General features: G+C 39.5%; 1 protein-coding gene across 1 annotated transcript in view; it reads left to right on the top strand.

Moving 5' to 3' along the window:
- The first annotated feature begins 3,871 nt into the window (after positions 1-3,871).
- LOC114365901 (Thymine DNA glycosylase) overlaps positions 3,872-18,032 on the top strand; it is a 68,007-nt gene continuing 53,846 nt past the window's right edge. The window contains exon 1 of the mRNA XM_028322607.1: positions 3,872-4,507. Within this exon, the coding sequence (XP_028178408.1) occupies positions 4,467-4,507 (41 nt within the window). The 5' untranslated portion in view covers positions 3,872-4,466. The remainder of the gene's footprint in view (positions 4,508-18,032) is intronic.

Below are 18,032 nucleotides of genomic sequence, written 5' to 3'. Positions count from 1 at the left end.
GGTCGATATCAGTAGGAGATTAAGATATGGATATTGTTTCGCAGATATCCGATGTTAAAAACAGTCAGTGAGATTACCAAAAAATAAGGTCATTCCGCACCTAGTTACAGTTTCGAAGCGCAGGAAAAATACTTGTCGTGTGAAAATTTATCGGGAACAAGTTTTTGATAACAAAATAGGTTCAGGTGTGGCCTGTTCATATCGGTGACGAAGTAGAGTTCAACTTTGCAGTAAAAAATAGATAACGTAGGCAAAATAAAATGGGACTCTACAACACAAGGTAACGGCGGCTCTCAATTTCTTCCACTTCTCTTCTTCCGTCTTTTCTCTGATCCATTCGTTTCTCTTGTGATCTTGTAGAGAAACGCCAAGCATCTGTCTTTCCATTGCACGACGTGGTGTAAGAGATTGAGAGCCGTAAATGGAGACGGGCAGAAGACTCATTTCACGGATGAACCACGATCGCTAGGCCAGAAAGACCTTGGTGTAGAGACCCCGCAATAACATCCGGATCAGAGGAAGGCCGTCTAAAAGATGGACAGATTACATCCAGCAACAAGCTGGAATAAACTGGATGCAAGTGGCCAGGGACAGCGAAGTCGGTGGAAGGTTGTAGAGGAGGCCTATTTTCGAAGACGAACCCCAAAGGCTGCTTAGATAGATATAAAGACACAAGCTTACATTAAAGACGCACTAGCCTGCTTTTTAAGCTATGATGCGTCAATTGAAATTATATTAGGTACCTAACTACCTACTCTAAGTTCTTACCTTAGGTATTACCTATATTGTTATTAATAAGAGCAAAATTGTAGCATTTTCAACCTCTTCGTTGAACGTGTGATCGCTTATAGGAAGAGTTGGTTGAAGGACTTCTTACGCAGACGAGAGGGCGAAGGGCACCGTCTGCCCACGCGCAGGCTTGCGAAACGCGTGCTAAATAGGTATTACATTCGCTAGCCTGAGGCTATTGTTATAACAAGATTCATAAATTCATCTAAAAATTCGTAAACTTTCAAATAATGAATGGAAAAAGCTAATTGTAAAATAAAAGTTTAATTTTGCTCAAGAATGAAGCATTAATTTCCATGATGTTGGCTCTACAAAGGTACGGCAGTGTTATTGGTGCCGGTCATTGCAGCATAATTTATGTACCTCCAAAACCGATTATTGTATTATGCACCTGCCTACTTACCTACAACCTGTAATATTTGAGCAACGAACTACACCTAGGTGCTCTCGTAATAACATATTGGCATTGAAACAGACAACAAACCCACACGTGTCGAAGTTCAATCGACAGAAACAACCTTGAAACATTTGATAAACATGAGATGAAAATCGATACTCCAAACTTGAGATTCAACTTTGCAATTGAGTAAAACGGCGCACATACGCCGTTGAACTCTGGCTTAACTTTAACCCACATAACAAAGTTCAATGTAAACACAATACGGCAGAAGTTCCGAAGTTTCGGTTCACGGCCGCGGCCCGTCGGCGACCGCGCCGCCCCCTGGCGCGCCCGACCCCCTCCCGAACTTACCTCTTGCTACCCTCAACTCCATTTAATGCCCAAACTTCAGCGTCGCGATGACGGACGACGCTTTCTTTCCCTTATAAACGTTTTTATTCTTCTAGTTTGCTCTGGTGTTATTATTTTTCAGTTAGATTTGTCTCTATCAAATAATCACTTCAATATTTCTTGGTTGTAAAAAAGTTTAGATTATATTTATTAATATCTACTAAGGGCCTTTTTTGGCTCAAAATATTAGTGAAAGACTAACTACTCAAAATATCTTAACATTAGGTAACAAAGTACTTAGTCCTTAAGGGAGGCCTTTGTCCAGCAGTGGATGTCCTTTGGCTGAAATGATGATAATATTAATGAAATAACAAAGTAGGTAAACAAAATAGAGGTAATACCTGTGGTAATACTGTATTAAGACAATTAAGCTACGCAATTTATTCGTCCTTTAAAATGAAATATTAATACGACGATTCTGTAAATGTTTGAAGTTTTCGAGTGCTTGTATTACACCTGTCTATAAGTGCTCCAGTAAGCGCGCACCTCGCCTCTTATCAAATGACACCGTTTGATATGCGTCTTTGTCACCTTATCTATCATGTCGAAATTCTTCCACGTATCACGTATCCTAGTCGCGTTTTACTGTACCTACATTACATCTACTACAGCATAATTTGCTTCAAGTCAAGCAGTTTCGGAAATCATACAACTGTTTCTCCTGTTTCTAAACGAGTGTTTATAAATAATTAGTGCAACATACTCATGTTGTGATAGTCTGAGTTTTGAATTAGTTCTACTAGCCTAGCATTCATAGCCCACATGATTCATCTTGAATAAGTAATTTCTAATGTGTCCAGATACGACTTTGTGAGTTATCTATCTGTCACATTAGATATAACGTAATAAAGGTGTATCTCAAGTGTAAACAATGCAAGCAGTGATTGTGACGGCGCCGCGGGCTGCAGATGGGTGCGCGGAGGCGGCAGCCCCGGCGGTCCGGGACTCCGGGCGCGGCTCCACATCAGCGCGGCTGCTTGGCCTCGTCAGCGCCGCTTATCGCCGGTGCCTTGCCGATTGGTGGACTGGAGTGTTTGCGCGACTGATACGCACCGCGGGGACCAATCGATTTCCCGTTCCATCGAATCTTATCACGATCATGGTGGACATTTTGTACCTCGTGCGTCTCTCTGATATGATATCTGGAGATATCATCGAAAGTATAAATATGGGCCCATCAATCGATCGGGTCTCTATCGAACTGTGAGCTGTGATTCTGATTGACTGTTTCGTCTACACGCGTGTTTTAGTGAATTTTTGCTCGATTCTGGTCTTCGTCTTTTCATCAGGGTAACAGGACAGACAGGTTTCATTTGAATTTTTCGGTTGATTTCAGTGTCGTTCCCGTTTATGTACATTACATTCATGCGCATAACTAAAACTCGTTTGAATTAGCGACTGTTTCTGGAGTGTTCTATTGCTGACGTGGCATTAAGATTCGAGGCAATAAAGCACCTTCGCCGATGATAATAGATACTTAATAATTATTTTAATTGTCCAAATGTTAAGCAACTGAGTGTCCCTGTTAATACAAAACGATTAAGATTACGTAATAACATATGGTGGTCCAATGGCACATGTGTTTGTTCGTTTCATGTGATTCGCAGGTCGCGCGACTCATGTGCGTTAAATTATCCTCTAAATATGCCATTATTAAATCGCTAGTACATTCGCTACAGAACCATGTAGGATCGTTGACGCGACAGGGAAAAGCGGTGTTCTTATCAGAGAACGTTAGCCGCACCTTTTTGAGCGGTGATAGCGAGCTGCGTGACTCCACTTCGAGCGCGCGCACTTCGATTGTCACACAGAACAAACACACTTCGGTCATAATTTGATAATATTAACAGTTTTTTTTATTTTTCAGAACATGGCGATACTACGAGTACATCACCCAAGGTTTCACGTCTGAGTTGGACAGGGGATCTTGACAGTTTAATGTTGAATGCTGCCAGATCTATCTTTCCAGCTCACACGTGGAGCCGCTTCGTTACGTGTTTCAGAAGCTCCTTCAATCAAGCCAAATGAACGAAGACATCAAGAAAATCACGCGTGAAGGATTAAGTGGAGGTGTGATCTCTTCACTTTTTATGCTTAAAGTGAGATTCAACTCCTCCAACTTAACCCCGAAACGCACAGTCAACGCAGACGAGGCGATTTACATACTTAAGTACTGTGTTAGTCTAGGTTTACAATTACATAATTATTATACGAGTAAGATTATTTATTTTACGTTGCCAATATTAATAAAAATTAATGAAATAAAAAAAAATCTCTCGATATTATTGTCATACCGTTTGTGTTTTATTTTAACAAACCACATAGCTAATATACAAATGTAGATCTTCTAAAAATTAATAATGGAATTAGTTGCATTAAAAATAACAAATACACATGAACAACACCATTACTTTAATTAATTGTCATTTGTATGAATGACGCCAGCGAGTTAAACTTTGGCGCCACTGTGCGCGCATGAGAGTATTGTGAGAGACCCAACCCAGCGTAGACCGGTCTGAAGTGCATCACAAATCAGTAAAAAAAATCACAACACCCAAAACAAAAAATGGGCAAAAAAATGTTGGTAACACCGGTGCGCTAAAAAAGCTTGCAAACTTCACGCACCTAACCTGCGCTGGACATCGACTCGTCCGTATCTCTAAACTCTGGGAAAATGTATATTGATTTTTCAAAGAAAAGTCAACCGATGTAACAAAACACCGTTCGCGAAGTGTTTATACGCGAATAGAAGCGCCGCGGTCGATGTGCAGTGTCGTCGAGATGGTGCGACGGTGTTCCTCGTCGCGTTTTGAGTGAGATCGGAGAGAGTGTTGCGTCGCTCGGCCGACGGCCCGGAGCCCGGCCGCGGCCAGGGCCTGGGCGCGCCATGGACGCCGGCGCTGCTGACCCGCTGCGAGCGGCCAGGCCGTGAGTATCGCGTCCTCCTGTTCCGCTTGCGAGCGGCGCTCCGCCCGCGGTCTTACGTCGCAGGATTATTTCGGTCCCTGTGAGCCCGTCTGATGTTGCGAAACGTCCCGTCCGCTCGGTTCTCGCTCAGGCGAACATTCTCTCGCTCGTGCAGCGTCACGGCCCCCGTCGCGTTGCGCCATTTCGAAACGGTCGCATCGTCCGCGAGCGCGAGCGAGGCGAGGACACAGCGACGTCGCGGCACCGCGGGCAGGGCGCCGCCGTCGATAGCGATCTGGCGGCGCGGCGGCCGAGCGTGACCGCCTCCGCTCGCAGCCCGAGCCCGCACCAGTCACGCCGCGGTGCCTCCCGTCCCCTGTATGAATGACTCGGACAGCACGGCCGGGGTCGTAAATCACAATCGTGTTTACAGTTTTTGCGGAGCGCACGAAACCTGTCGCGCTGTCCTTTGTCTCAGGGGCGGCGCGAGAGGCGCGGGCTCCGTCCTCGGGCTCGCCGTGGCGCTCACGAAACGCCCGAGTGAATTATGGCTAGGTGCATATACGCCATGCAATGCACTACACATACCTAACATACGCGCCTACCTATGTATAGCTACGTGCAGTGAAGGCTGCGAGTACCTACCTACTCAAACAAAGCATTTTGCCCACAAATCCATACTGATGGCCTCACACGGCCAGCTCTCGCGTTCTTTGTGAAATTTCGTACGACACTAGTGTAGGGGTGATGTCATGTTGTAAATAGTGGATTCAAAACATCTGTGATTGTCAATTGTTCATTTTAGTGTGTTAATTTTGAGGTTAGGTTGTGATTTGAGGCACAGGAGCTGTATCTAAGTGGACAGGAGGTTGTAATAGTGAGAAGAAGCATTCCAAGAGGACTGTGTGTAGATTTTTAGTGTTCAGTGTGTGCAATAAACTGTTGTGTGGACTCAGTGACAGTAGCTGTGAGTCGGGATGGTGTGTGTGTGAGGTTTGTTGTCTCGGCTGCAATCACAAGTGGTTATTGTTCATAAGACTGTGGTGATTAGCATTGGATGTGATAGTGTGTCTCGCGGAGTGAAGGTGATCTGGTGGTGGTGACTGAGATCCATGTGAACACAGACGGCCTCATGATCAGGTGATATTGTTTGTCCTTGTCACATTTCAAATGCTATTACATTATTATCATTCTTGCCATTAATGATAAATCAAGCATAAAAAAATAGTAAGTACTAAACAAATAATTGAATATTTACTTGGTATTCCAGGATACTATTATAATTTATAGTATGAGTGTTGTGTAACATGCATAGTTGGAGACATTTACATACTATGCTAATTTTAAGTTTGGTAAGTTCCATTGTTTTTCAAACATCAGAATAATGAATTTGTGGCATGCTAAATGTTGTAGTTAAACAATAAAACAGGTATTTTAGAAGACCTTTAATATAATGTTTTAACAATTAATTATGTGGTTAACTATTGCAAACTTTAACAAGGTACCTAGTGAAGTACTTAATTACATATATACCTATAGTATATTGGTTATATCCCCCTAGTGCCGCAGTGTACTTACCTACGGGGAAAATTATTGTAATATCCAAGGCCTATTGGAATCTGTGAGTGTCTTATTGAGCGCACTCAGGACAATTTTTGTTTTTAATATTAATTGTAGCACATACATGACATAATTATATTAAAAAACCTTTAACTTTTTAATTCCAAAGTAATTTATTGCAATTTACAAAGTTCTCCAATTGCAGCATTTTTTGTAGATATTTTTTGTTATTGTATTACCATGTTCACATACCTAATACCTTTTACTTACTGCATTAATATAATCTTTGTAAAGTTTTGTGTCAATTTGTGTTTATTATTAGTTTTTTACGAGCTATCATTTCTATTCAGTGACCAATATATGCTGAAAGTGTTTTAATGCTTTTGAATGTTTTCATTTATTTGCTGCTTTTTTTAAAATGGACTTCTTAATCATCAATTTATTTATCATCAACAGTTTATCAATGAATGTTTGGTTTCCAAACAGTGTCTCAGCAGTAACAAGCATGGGGGCTTTATAGCTTTAATCTTCAAATATGTACCGCAAATGTCTTACAACAGGGAACATTGACCCTGTTTTCATACAATTTATGAACTTGCCACTTCAGACGGATCTGCCTGAATTCTAATAAGTAATGTAAACATAGAAATGATTCATAGGCACAAAGGTTGATAGGTGATTGTAGGCACAGTGCCAAGTAGATATTTCCGTGTATATCCAACTGACTTACAACAAAATGTTGATATTTATTTAGGTAAAAGGTATTCAAGTTGAATTTGTTTTTGAAGTTTTGAATTTGTTTGTCCTTAGTGACTGCCACTGTCTTCACGCTTCATGTAACTCCACATCCTAAGGTTGCCCTTGACATCCTTAGGTATTTTATGCTGCTGTTCCATCATTGGTTTCATGATGATACGTCTTGCTTTTGATCAACATTTTACCCAACAGTATTGGGTTGCTGATAACTTGGGATCTATTTATTTCTGGCCTTTGGGATTTAAAAAAAATAAAATGATGTACATTTATTTTTCATTTTTTTATAAGGCTTGGACATAAATTCCTTTTTTTATACAAAGCATTTTTATGGCATGTAGTAAAATGAAACTTAGCAAACAAATGCAAGGAGTTTGCTCCAGTCCTCATATGAATATTTATTTAAGTAAGGCTTCTAATTTGTCGTCCTTGTTAGTACTAATGACAGTCTTGTACTATGTATTTGAAGACAGTAGACATGACAGTCTACAAATATAATACATAATTGATGACTGTGAGGCTCTGTACACTTGCTATGGAGGGAGCCAGGTTTCATTTCACCCTTTGAAGGGAAATAGAATTCATTACCTATTATGTTACATTATCATTTTTAATAGAAGGTCGTTATCTATATTTATTATCTGATTCTAAAAGATTGATATAATTATGAAATCAATCATTATTAAATTTGAGTCAATCCTTGATACTTTTTTATTGCCCAAATACCGAATACTTATTTGCTGGGGTTTTCAACAAAAATATTAGCCCAATAACACCCATGTTTTGTTATTTACAAAATCTTTGTGCTAGGCTAGTACCTACCTGCTATAACTATATCATCCAAAAACGGGATGTATTATCATGGATAGTGAAACCCAGCAGCCACTGCTATCTCAGTAGTATTGTATAGTTGCACGAATGCACACTATTGCGACACACGGAGAGTGCGTTTGGCCGCCATCTTTCAAAATTAACTCGCCGCAATACCTACAGCACGGCAGGCTCAGATCGGCAAATAGTTTACGTGTTCGAGAAACGAAGCTAAATGGTCTTCTATTGCACGTCTTCACACACGCAATATGGCACGTGGACGCTGATTGAAATACTATAAGAAATAAAGGGCTAATAGACTTGACTTGTGTAATAATAACAAGAAATTAGCGTAAAAACCTTTTTTAAATGTCACGTACGCGCAAAAAATATTAAACTCTACTATCACTGTTTCGGGAAGATTAAATATGTATAGGTCAATGTTGAGAAGCATTTAAAACTTTTAATATTGTTATTGATTCTGTTCACATCCTATCCTACTAATATTCTACTTTTCTACTAATATTATAAATGCGAAAGTTTGGAAGTCTGGATGTTTGTTACTCTCTCACGCAAAAACTACTGAACGGATTTTGATGAAACTTTATAGTATTATCAATGTTTGTAACCCAGAATAACATAAATAGGATATAATTTTTGACGATCTGTGACAAACTAAAACTCTTTTTTTAACCGACTTCATTTTTTTGGGCTGAAACAACTCTGGTGTCGTCAAAGTCAACAATCCGATCACAGATATTTATGACAATAAAATCGCAATAAGAAGCTCGTAAACGTGAGGGACTGTGAAACAGATTATTATGTAGGCCATAAGTTTTATTATGGAGCCGTAAGTTAAACAAGTCGCTAACATTTGGTAGACTGTATCGATAGCCCTAATCGGAACTATTATAATGTGTTAACGAATTAACTGGCTAATGAAGGCATACAACCTATGCTACAACGCAGCATTAACTTACAGATACAAGCTTGATTAGCTACATTCAAAAAATCGGAGATCGGCTTCTATTCTTTGATAGAGCTAAGCACTGCATAGTATACATACCCCATATCTTAAACCAAAACAATCGGACATAAAATAGAACTGATTTGTTTGGTTGCACAATTTGGGTGGGAAATAGTGCTATAAAATATGTCGCTGGGAGCTTCTGGTCTGGCCAATTACTAATATTTTATTAGACAAAGAAGTATTTGCAGTCAAAGAAGAGTATGCATGCTATGCACCCACTTTTTATTTTTACATCGAAGTTTGTATGTATGTATTTAATTGCTATATTTACTTCGGGAATAAATAATTTTAAAGAATAATATATCTTAGTATGAGTATATGCACTCAATAATACTCATTTTGTTTACCTCTAGGATTGAGACACGAAAGTGATTTGTGTTACTTGATGCAACAACGCCGCGCTTTGGTGTTTCTAGAAGAGCTGTTAAGATGGTATTGCGCGGTTTTTGATTGACTGTACGAGTCGTTCAAGCAACCAATCTCTGTATACATAAGTAGTAAACTAGTATAATATTAATAATAATAGGTAACGCACCAGTGAGTTCCCCGTGGTGTTAGCGGCAACGTCTCTCTATTAGATAGACCGTCTTCTTTGCTGTGGCAAAGAGCTTGTCAGTAAATAATTACGATTACCGTACTGTATAAATATTGTGTTAAAATATACTGCACATCTGAAGAGCAAAAACTTATGAGATATGATTGGTTCAGTAGTCAAACTGTAATAATACAATATTGTCTCTATGAAAACCTTAAAACTGTTAATCGTATACTACTTACACACAATTAAAATAATACGCTGTTCTACGATCTAACGTTGTTTTAGGGAAAATTCGGTCCCTTCTCTGACACAAACGCCCTCGCATTCTATAATCTTAGGGTTCTATTTTCCCCCTAACAGCGAGCAGGAAAACGAATCATAGGCCGTATGTTTTATACTATCAGGACTTAATATTCGCGGAAGCCGCTTTCAGCTAGATATAATTGGTTTTGTGTTGTCTAATTGTCTTAGTAATGAGTAAAATTGTCAAAACTACTGCGACTTAAACCATGCTGTATGAGTGCCACGAAAAAAACATTAATAACTACTATGTACTTACAAGTCAAGCGGCCACGACAGACTGCCAACCCTATCCTTGACATTTGACAGACGCGTATCACTCGCACTAGCTCAACTGTGCAGGATTACCACTCATTATTTTAAGCAGATTTAATTTAATGCTCATTCGCATTTGGTCTGCAGTTTTTTATAATCTTGTCTTATCACTTTCTTATCTAGTTTCGTAGTGTACTATCTGTTATAGTAAAAGACATTCAATTTCTTTTCCGTAGCTCCTTAGTAGATTACAAACACAAAATCTTTTGACTTTCTTCGCTTTAACCTTTCTACGCTAATGAATAGAATTCGCTGGCATGGTCGCTATATACGAAGTGTACATAGGTATAGCAAAGAGGTTGGTTAGGTGCTGTGCCGTTTAGTTGGAGTATACAAGGCCTTATATCCGTACATTCGGTTTCAGGACGAGGCGTTCCGCAGGGTGCTTTGTGTGGCTTGCCTCGGTTTTCCTCGTTCGAGCGATACTTGGCCGTGTTGCCTGCAGATAAGGTCGATTCTATTGTTGCCAAGCTAGATGCGTAGCTAGTCTATATCGGTTATACAGGCCAGTACTACCTAATTCTAGTGTGGTTGATGTTTTCTGACGATGAGCACGCTCCGAGTTTTCCTGAATTAGATCAATGTTTCACGTATTTTAGGCCGTAGCTCGGCATCGAAATTATATTTAATAGAGTCTTTGTCCTTAATACATACATCTATTTAAAGAATTGTCTAACTTGCACATAAATCTTGTAATTTTTCAACGAAACTCGTAACATTGGCAACCCTAACATATATACTTTAATTATATGTTAGTGTTTGAAGGTGATATGCGGCGCTCAGAATTCCGCTTAAGCGTGTAAATTCCTTCAGCTTGATAATAAACACTGCTTGTTCCACCAGAAACACAAAAAAGACGTTTCGTAAACAATTTACAAAGGACTTGAAAGTTTAGTTGGCTAGTATTGTAACTAATATACAATTCATCTTACACACGATCAAGTATAAAATTTAGATAAAAATATATCTATATTGCTGTTACATTCTGCTGATATTCAAGAAAATCAAACTAAATTTTCCTTTAATCATACCTAATCCAAGGCTTCCACTAAATTTAAAAGACACAATTTGTCGATAACTAATCAGTAGGTGTTAGGAAAAGGCCACCGTGCCTATTAAACGAATACTATCTAAATTGGTTCAAGAGATCAATTACAAAAACCAATTGTTTCCATTCAAACTAGTGAACATAGGCATTACTTACCTAACAACTAGTTTTCCTCTTCATTTAAAATTAAGCTTATGCAGCTAATGGATTAGTTTACGACGATAAGCGGCAATTAGTCGCAATTACTCGAATTAGAATGCAAATCTATTACATACGAGTAAGTGAAATTAACATATAATCATCTCCCCGCAAGCTTAGTTTCGGTGAACCAATCGCGTGGAACCGAGCCTTTTAACACGTTTGCTTTCCACGGGTCTATTTTGTTCTATTTCTGCTGCTGGGCATCTACAAATCAGTCCATGTTGTTTTATCCTACAACAGTTGGGACTTTTCTTCTTCTTCTTTGCCTGGCCCATTCCCATTTTATTTGAGGTCGACCCTCCTTATCATGCGTCTCCAGGGGCGGCTCGGTCCTGATTCGTCTCTCTGTTGACTTGGGACTCTTTGCGCACTTGCACAGTTGGAACTATTAAAGAGAATATTTTTAATAGAAGGCACTCGATTCACTCAACTCAGATCATCGATAGCAATTCGTCACGGGTAAATGGAGTTGGGCAAAGTCATTTACATGTTTTACTTATTTTATATTGGACAGCGGACGTGTTAAATCCAGTTCAGTGTATGTCGCCAGTTGCGGTGAAGGATGTTCGAGACTATGATGAAACCGCACGATAGTGCTCTTGCAAAACCTATCAAAGCAGCCGCCGGACCTAAAGACGCCGTAATGAAGGCTTCATGAATTTTCATGTCGCCAAAGGGCAGCAAGGAGACATGTATTAATGAACCGGTCGCGCTGCGAACCGCTCGGAAGTACAAGATATGACACACATTTTCTTAGTTAAAAAGGCATAATTTTAATATTGGGTTAAGTCTAATACTTGAAAACGCCTGAATGGTCACTGGCCGAAGTTAACAGGAAAAAATCCCATTTTAGGTCATTAAAAAAAGGTAGTGTCTTCATCCGACAGATTTGAGAAAAGTATTGATCCTCACTTTACTATTGAAGATTCCATAATCGTATTGATGCAAAATTATAGTATAGTAGACTCTATCATATTATTATTATAGACTTGCTATATTGGTTTCAGTCTCGCTCGTCTCATTATGCTCATGGACCTATAAAAAAAGGCGGACGGAACTCGCGCTACAACAAAACTGTGACGCAAAATTTTGGCGTTTGTCTATTGTGTGAGTGAATTTAGGGATGCCATGTTAGCCAAAACATTTTACCCATTTATTTTAAGAAAATCATAGATCGGCAGATGTTACTTGGAAATGTAGACAGAAAATCAAAAAAAAAATCAAAATCAAAAATAATAACTAAAAAGTCCTAAAATCATTATTAATTTCCCATATTTCGGGTAATTTTCCCACGTAAATAACTGAGAACACTGGTCTTTGACGTATTATTTTTTCGAGTGAATGACGTTTGATTTCAATTAATTTCAATATTTTAATGTCGGGAAATAAGTGATTGGATTATTATTTTGCCTGTGAAATGTGATTCCTTAATTTTTGTTTGTTCGAACAGAACGGTTTTTACACAATTTCATCACACAAGACATGTCATATTCGTGTTGTTTTTTCGCTGCTTAAATGTGTCAACTGTGTGAAGTTTGCACTCGAAGTGGTGTAACAGGGTGTGAATGTGTGCGTGCCGGCCTGTACGTACAGGCAAGCTGGTGTATCCTAATGTCACAGTATTTTGTTGATGAGAATCCGTCCGACTTTTTTTATAGGTCCATGATTATGCTGATTTGTTGTAAAGTAAATGTCTTCTGGGTGATGCACCTTATTGCCACCCTACACTACACGGTCGCTAGGCAAAGTAAGTAAGTCTAAAAGCGACACATGTCATCTGTCATGTTATTTAGTTTTTCTTTCATATCTCTCACGTCAAACTGTCTGACATTCTTAAAATTGACAGTTTCTTGCCTACTTTTCGATGACGAAGGGAGATCCGATGTCCCATGTTGGAAAGCTTGGATCCACGTGTCTCTTGCAATTCAAACAGAGAATATATCTCTGTTTGAATTGCAAGCATTGATGTGGCCACTTCTTGATTAAACATTGTAGCGTTTAGAAACGCAGGCTCCAGCAGTGGACCGCGCGGCAGCTGCCCGCTCGTGATAAGGTGTGATAAGCGCCGTGACTAACGCGCCACTAATCGGCGAGTCAATATCACGCGTGTTATCACGGCAACTGGGTCGACGACTCTCGTCTTGCATTGCACTCTTGCACCATTTGACATCAGACGACATTAAAAACAGGGAACGGCGCAATACGAGAGTGACCTTGGAATGAAAGATAATTCACAAAGAACCAGATGCAATTGTATTTGTGGCTGTTCGCTTCGTATATTTGTTTAAAACGTTCTGATTTGATATCGGGTCATTTTTGCACCACACTAGTTTCTTACTGTTCTATCAACTTAAACCGAAAGGTTTTCATAGCTAGCTAGCTATACTTACACGTTAAAGTTTCTAAATATTTTTAGCAAAACAGAGGCGTGGCGACCGCGAGACCTTCTAATTTACAGCGAAGCCACAACACAGCGCTCATAGGGGCATGCTGCGGGTACAAACCGCGTCACATACACCACACTAGAAAGATTAGGTTTTGCACACTATAAATATCTTAAATTGTTTAGATTCAGATGAAAAATAATTTTGTCCGTCTGTAAAAATCGTGAACACAACGACACACTTTTCAATTTTCATTCATGAAAATAATGAAAATTATAATTCGTATCGTACTCAACATGGGTAAAATTTTTGTTAAATTGTTTTTTTAGTACATAATATTAATCTTTATCCTGAAAATGTTACCTGACTACTAGAGTAGTCACTAGTCACGTACACATGAGAGGTCTGGGTGGATTGAACGATGTCTGAAAAACGGTTTCAAGCGTAGGTACGACGAACGGAGTAGCTGGTGCAGCTAGTGATTCATAAAGAAAATGATACTAGACACAATTACCAATAATTGATATTGGCCTCGTGAGATCCTGTCCACTTGTAAGTCTGACACCATTCTGAGACGCAAAAATCGCACCGCGCGCCTTAGCCTTCGGAAACGAAGCAAGCGCATACATAATTAATACTCATACACCTAAACTTTGCAGTCATAGTTCACATTCTAACCTCTGCGTGAGTTTCTTGTGGTAGTTGTCTATTTTTGGTGTTTGCTTATGATTTCCTATTTACAACTTTTACCTAAAAAAACGGAACTCGTTTATGATCACATGCGTCTGTCTACTAGCTCTAGATAACCATAATTAATTTGGTTTAAACATGTAGTTTGTTTACATAAAGAAGCACTTATTATGTTAATAGAGGTAACTTTTGGGGATCAGCTAGGAACTTGTAGCAAACTGAATTGCATTTGTAGCCGCAATTCCGTAGTGTTGCGGAACCCATTGCATCCGATTTTAACTTTCATTTGACCGTATGATTATTTGTGCAAGTTATAAATTGCATCTAAATGTGTGTACAGGTATTGTTCATACATGCGCGGCTCTACGGTTTCCTCTTTTTCGTTCGTTTATTTCGACTAAAGCAGGACCTTACAAGGCAGCTGATTTCATTGATAGCTGGTGCTTTTCGCTATAGAAAATGAGGTTTTATCTAGTATTTTTTATCGCCGCAGGTTGTGAGACCGGTTTTATGTAGATATGAAATTTGAGGTGGTGGAAGAAAATCGCGTCTAGCACAGAACTAGTCGGCACCGAATATCCCGAGGCGTCAGCGCGGACTTTTTCACGACCTACATGATCGCCGGATCGTGTTACCGTACCTACATAGCTCGTAGAGCCGCGTTCCTTACCCCGGCGGGGACACTGGCGGGTTAGGGGACTCATGCATATGCTACGCTTGGCCCTTGCCGAAGCACCTCCAACACTTAGACTACTCTTTAATTTATTACCTATAATGTTGCTCATATCATGTCAGATCATGCGATTGCTTCACAATCTTGTATTTTAGTTTATGAAACTAAACCGCTTATCATGTATGAGATTGGGTTTAGTAGAGATAGACATCTGGTAAAGGATAAGTAACGTGTGTGTTACTTCAACAACTGCGTACCTATCTTCGTTTTATTCGAATATACTAAGAATATTTCCAAGCGGATTAAATTGTAAACTCGCGCTCGCGTCAGAATTCACTTATCATTGCTTGGGTTAAGAGATCATCGCCGCGTGCTGTAGGCAGAGCAGCTCCAGCCGGCGAGAGCTAACGGGACGCGTAGCGGTTCATCGCCGATGTTCTGGACAGGGTGGTTTCAGAACTTTCATAATCGCCTAACTGTTTACGTTACATTAACATTTTACTGTTGCTGATTAATATTCCACCGCTTTAGCGCATTCCGCCGCTACAGTAACACGTCCCATTACGATATCGGGTATTTTTTTCAATTGCACAAATGACATGACCGCTTGGGGACCTTGAATAGTATCTTTGTCTTTACGGGCCACAAACAAAGTCACCATTTACTAAATAAATATAATTTGCATCTGTAATGAGGCACATACATCTCAAGGTTAAGCATAGCAGGCATCGCCAGTCCCCGAGTGCCTTGAAAGGATGCTTCATTTAGCGGGTAATAAAATATGCATGTCCTAGTGTTATCTTCAATGTTGTGGTTTGGGTGCTTTGTATTGCATCATCTACTAAATTGGTTCGCAGGAAAACTAATGAATTTGGAAAGCCTAATTGCAAAATTCTGCGTCGTTTATTTACCTATAGATGACTTTTGGCGTATGTTTGTTTCGTTAAATGTAAATATCGTTGGTAATTCGTTTCATGTTCATAACGGTTGGTTGTAAGATTCCTTTTGCTTTTCATACAAGTGTCTAGTCCTGTGTCGTTTGCCACGAGTTCGGTTCAGTCGGATTAGTCTAGCTCCGGGTGAGCGCCGCTGCGTCCGGGCCCCGGCCGTAGCGAAGGACGCACGATGCTGTATAGTTCAGGTCATGGACGCCTCGCTCTCCCCCGGGAACACGGTTGGCGTCTAACCAGATCGATAATTTTGGTATAGGTCATACGGGACACGCTTTTCGCAGCCAGCTCCCAATTAAGTGTGGAAGAGAGGAACAAAGAGTTGTGGTAAACGCCTTTTTGGAGATAGATACAGCACTGTTGCATAGCAAAATCCAGTTGGGGCGTGGAAGTGGCGACGTCAATCAATGGACATACTTTTACACTCGTAGATAGAGGTCACAGTTCACTCAGCACAGTTCATTATTCATAGTGTATGGATTTTTAACTCTGTTTTGCGATTAAACGCTCTGATATCATTTCAAAACAAGTTTTTTCTGGAGTTAATCACTTTTCAATATCAGTATTGAGTTAATTTTAGCTAAAGAGGAAGCAAAGAATACATATAAAAGTTGATTTAAAACAATTAAAAACCTTACGGCAAACTCTTGAAGCTAAGCTCTTATTACAATTCCTTTAGTTCACAAACAGCTTATGAAATCAAACAATTACGTAGAAACAAAAAGTAATATAAAAAGCTTAACTTTCAAACGACGGGCAACACGGGCGATTGCCATTGCCAATGCTTTAGTTGCCGTTTGTTCTGACTATCTAAAAAAATCATAATAATATATGTATTAGTAATCATGTTACTGCACGTGCTCATTAAACTAGTTTTTGTCCCAGCAGGATTCGAATTTGCTACAGGTCTGGTTCCATTGTTTGGTCTATCCCTTTAAAAAGATTTTGCTCCAAAACAAGAAACAGATATGTCTATGGTTCATTTCATCGTTTACATTTATTCACTAAACTCTGAAACTAAAAGTCTGTGTAGTTACGAGAATATTTCTCAATAGTGTATTTTCTCCTTATTGTATGAAAAAGGCAAGAGCAATGTGTGTCACTCGAAACTTTTGTCCAATAAAGCATCCGTAAACAATTTCACAAAGTTCGCATGTTAACTTCAAGTTCAATGTCGCAGTATTGTGTATTCGCTTCCCACTGCGCCCAAAATGCCAAATAACCAGAACTCGTAAAAAGATACTGGGCCGTAATCACATAATTAACCTGGCGTTTTTATTGTTAACGTAAATGAAATCGAAGCATCACAATTAAACGATTAGCATGCCACGAGTTCATTAGGCTAACGATCCCGCGGAATTAAATTAACTGGCGAATTATAAAAACAAACATCAATATGTAATTACTGCCATAACGTGCTGGTAAGCGACATTATTTACATAGTTTCATAAACGTACTACTTGTTTACTATATCGGGTCCAATAATAGTCGGCAATAATTCAAGTGAGCAGTTTTATGAATGGAGCCGTTGAATGCGCCGTTTATGTTTATTACATGTAGCATAATGCGTCCGATGAATGCTTAAAATAGATAGGTCCGATCAGCTGATGCGATCGTCTCGCGGCCGCGCTGGTCGGATCAATTATTCATGGAACAACACTCGTAACTGCTGACACCAGAGGGTCTGCCGGCACCACGATGCCCGTATTTTTGGCTCTACCCGTCTCTCTCGCGCGTTCCGAGTAGCTGACGTGAGCGAGAGCGACAAGCAGAGACGGAAATATGGAATTCGCGTTGCGGGTGGACCCGCTGACTCTCAACCCTTCGAATTCGGGGAATCCCAATACGGTGTTTGTGTAAACTTTTATGATCGAGACACTCGTAGTCGTAGGTTAAACGTATGCAGGATTGATGTTATGGATTTGATTTACAGTTTAAGGTTTTTAAGCGGCTTTTTATACAATATGTTTCCTGAACCTCACACACAAATTAAAGTTAACTTTATTATCTTATCGCTGTTATGTAAATAAATATTAAAGAATTGACCATGTGGTTTGTTATTAATTCCTTTCTGTTGAGTATGAATTATATTGATTTTATTAAGTAGACCGAGTAAGACCGAATATATTGGCGAATCAATCTCAGTCACATAATATACGTATGACATGTTAATTTAAACATAATTTGATTGAATTATGCATTACAAAGCACCATTTAATCGATATTAGTCGGTTGATACGGATCTATATGCAGCTGCATAATGAAATCAAATTAAAATCTTTATTGCTTGTCAC

Source organism: Ostrinia furnacalis, unplaced genomic scaffold (genome assembly GCF_004193835.3).
Source record: "Ostrinia furnacalis isolate ACB-3 unplaced genomic scaffold, ASM419383v2 OfSCF7680, whole genome shotgun sequence".
Taxonomy (NCBI): Eukaryota; Metazoa; Arthropoda; class Insecta; order Lepidoptera; family Crambidae; genus Ostrinia; species Ostrinia furnacalis.
The sequence above is the reverse complement of the archived record's forward strand: the minus strand, read 5'-3'. Positions and strand labels throughout refer to the sequence as shown.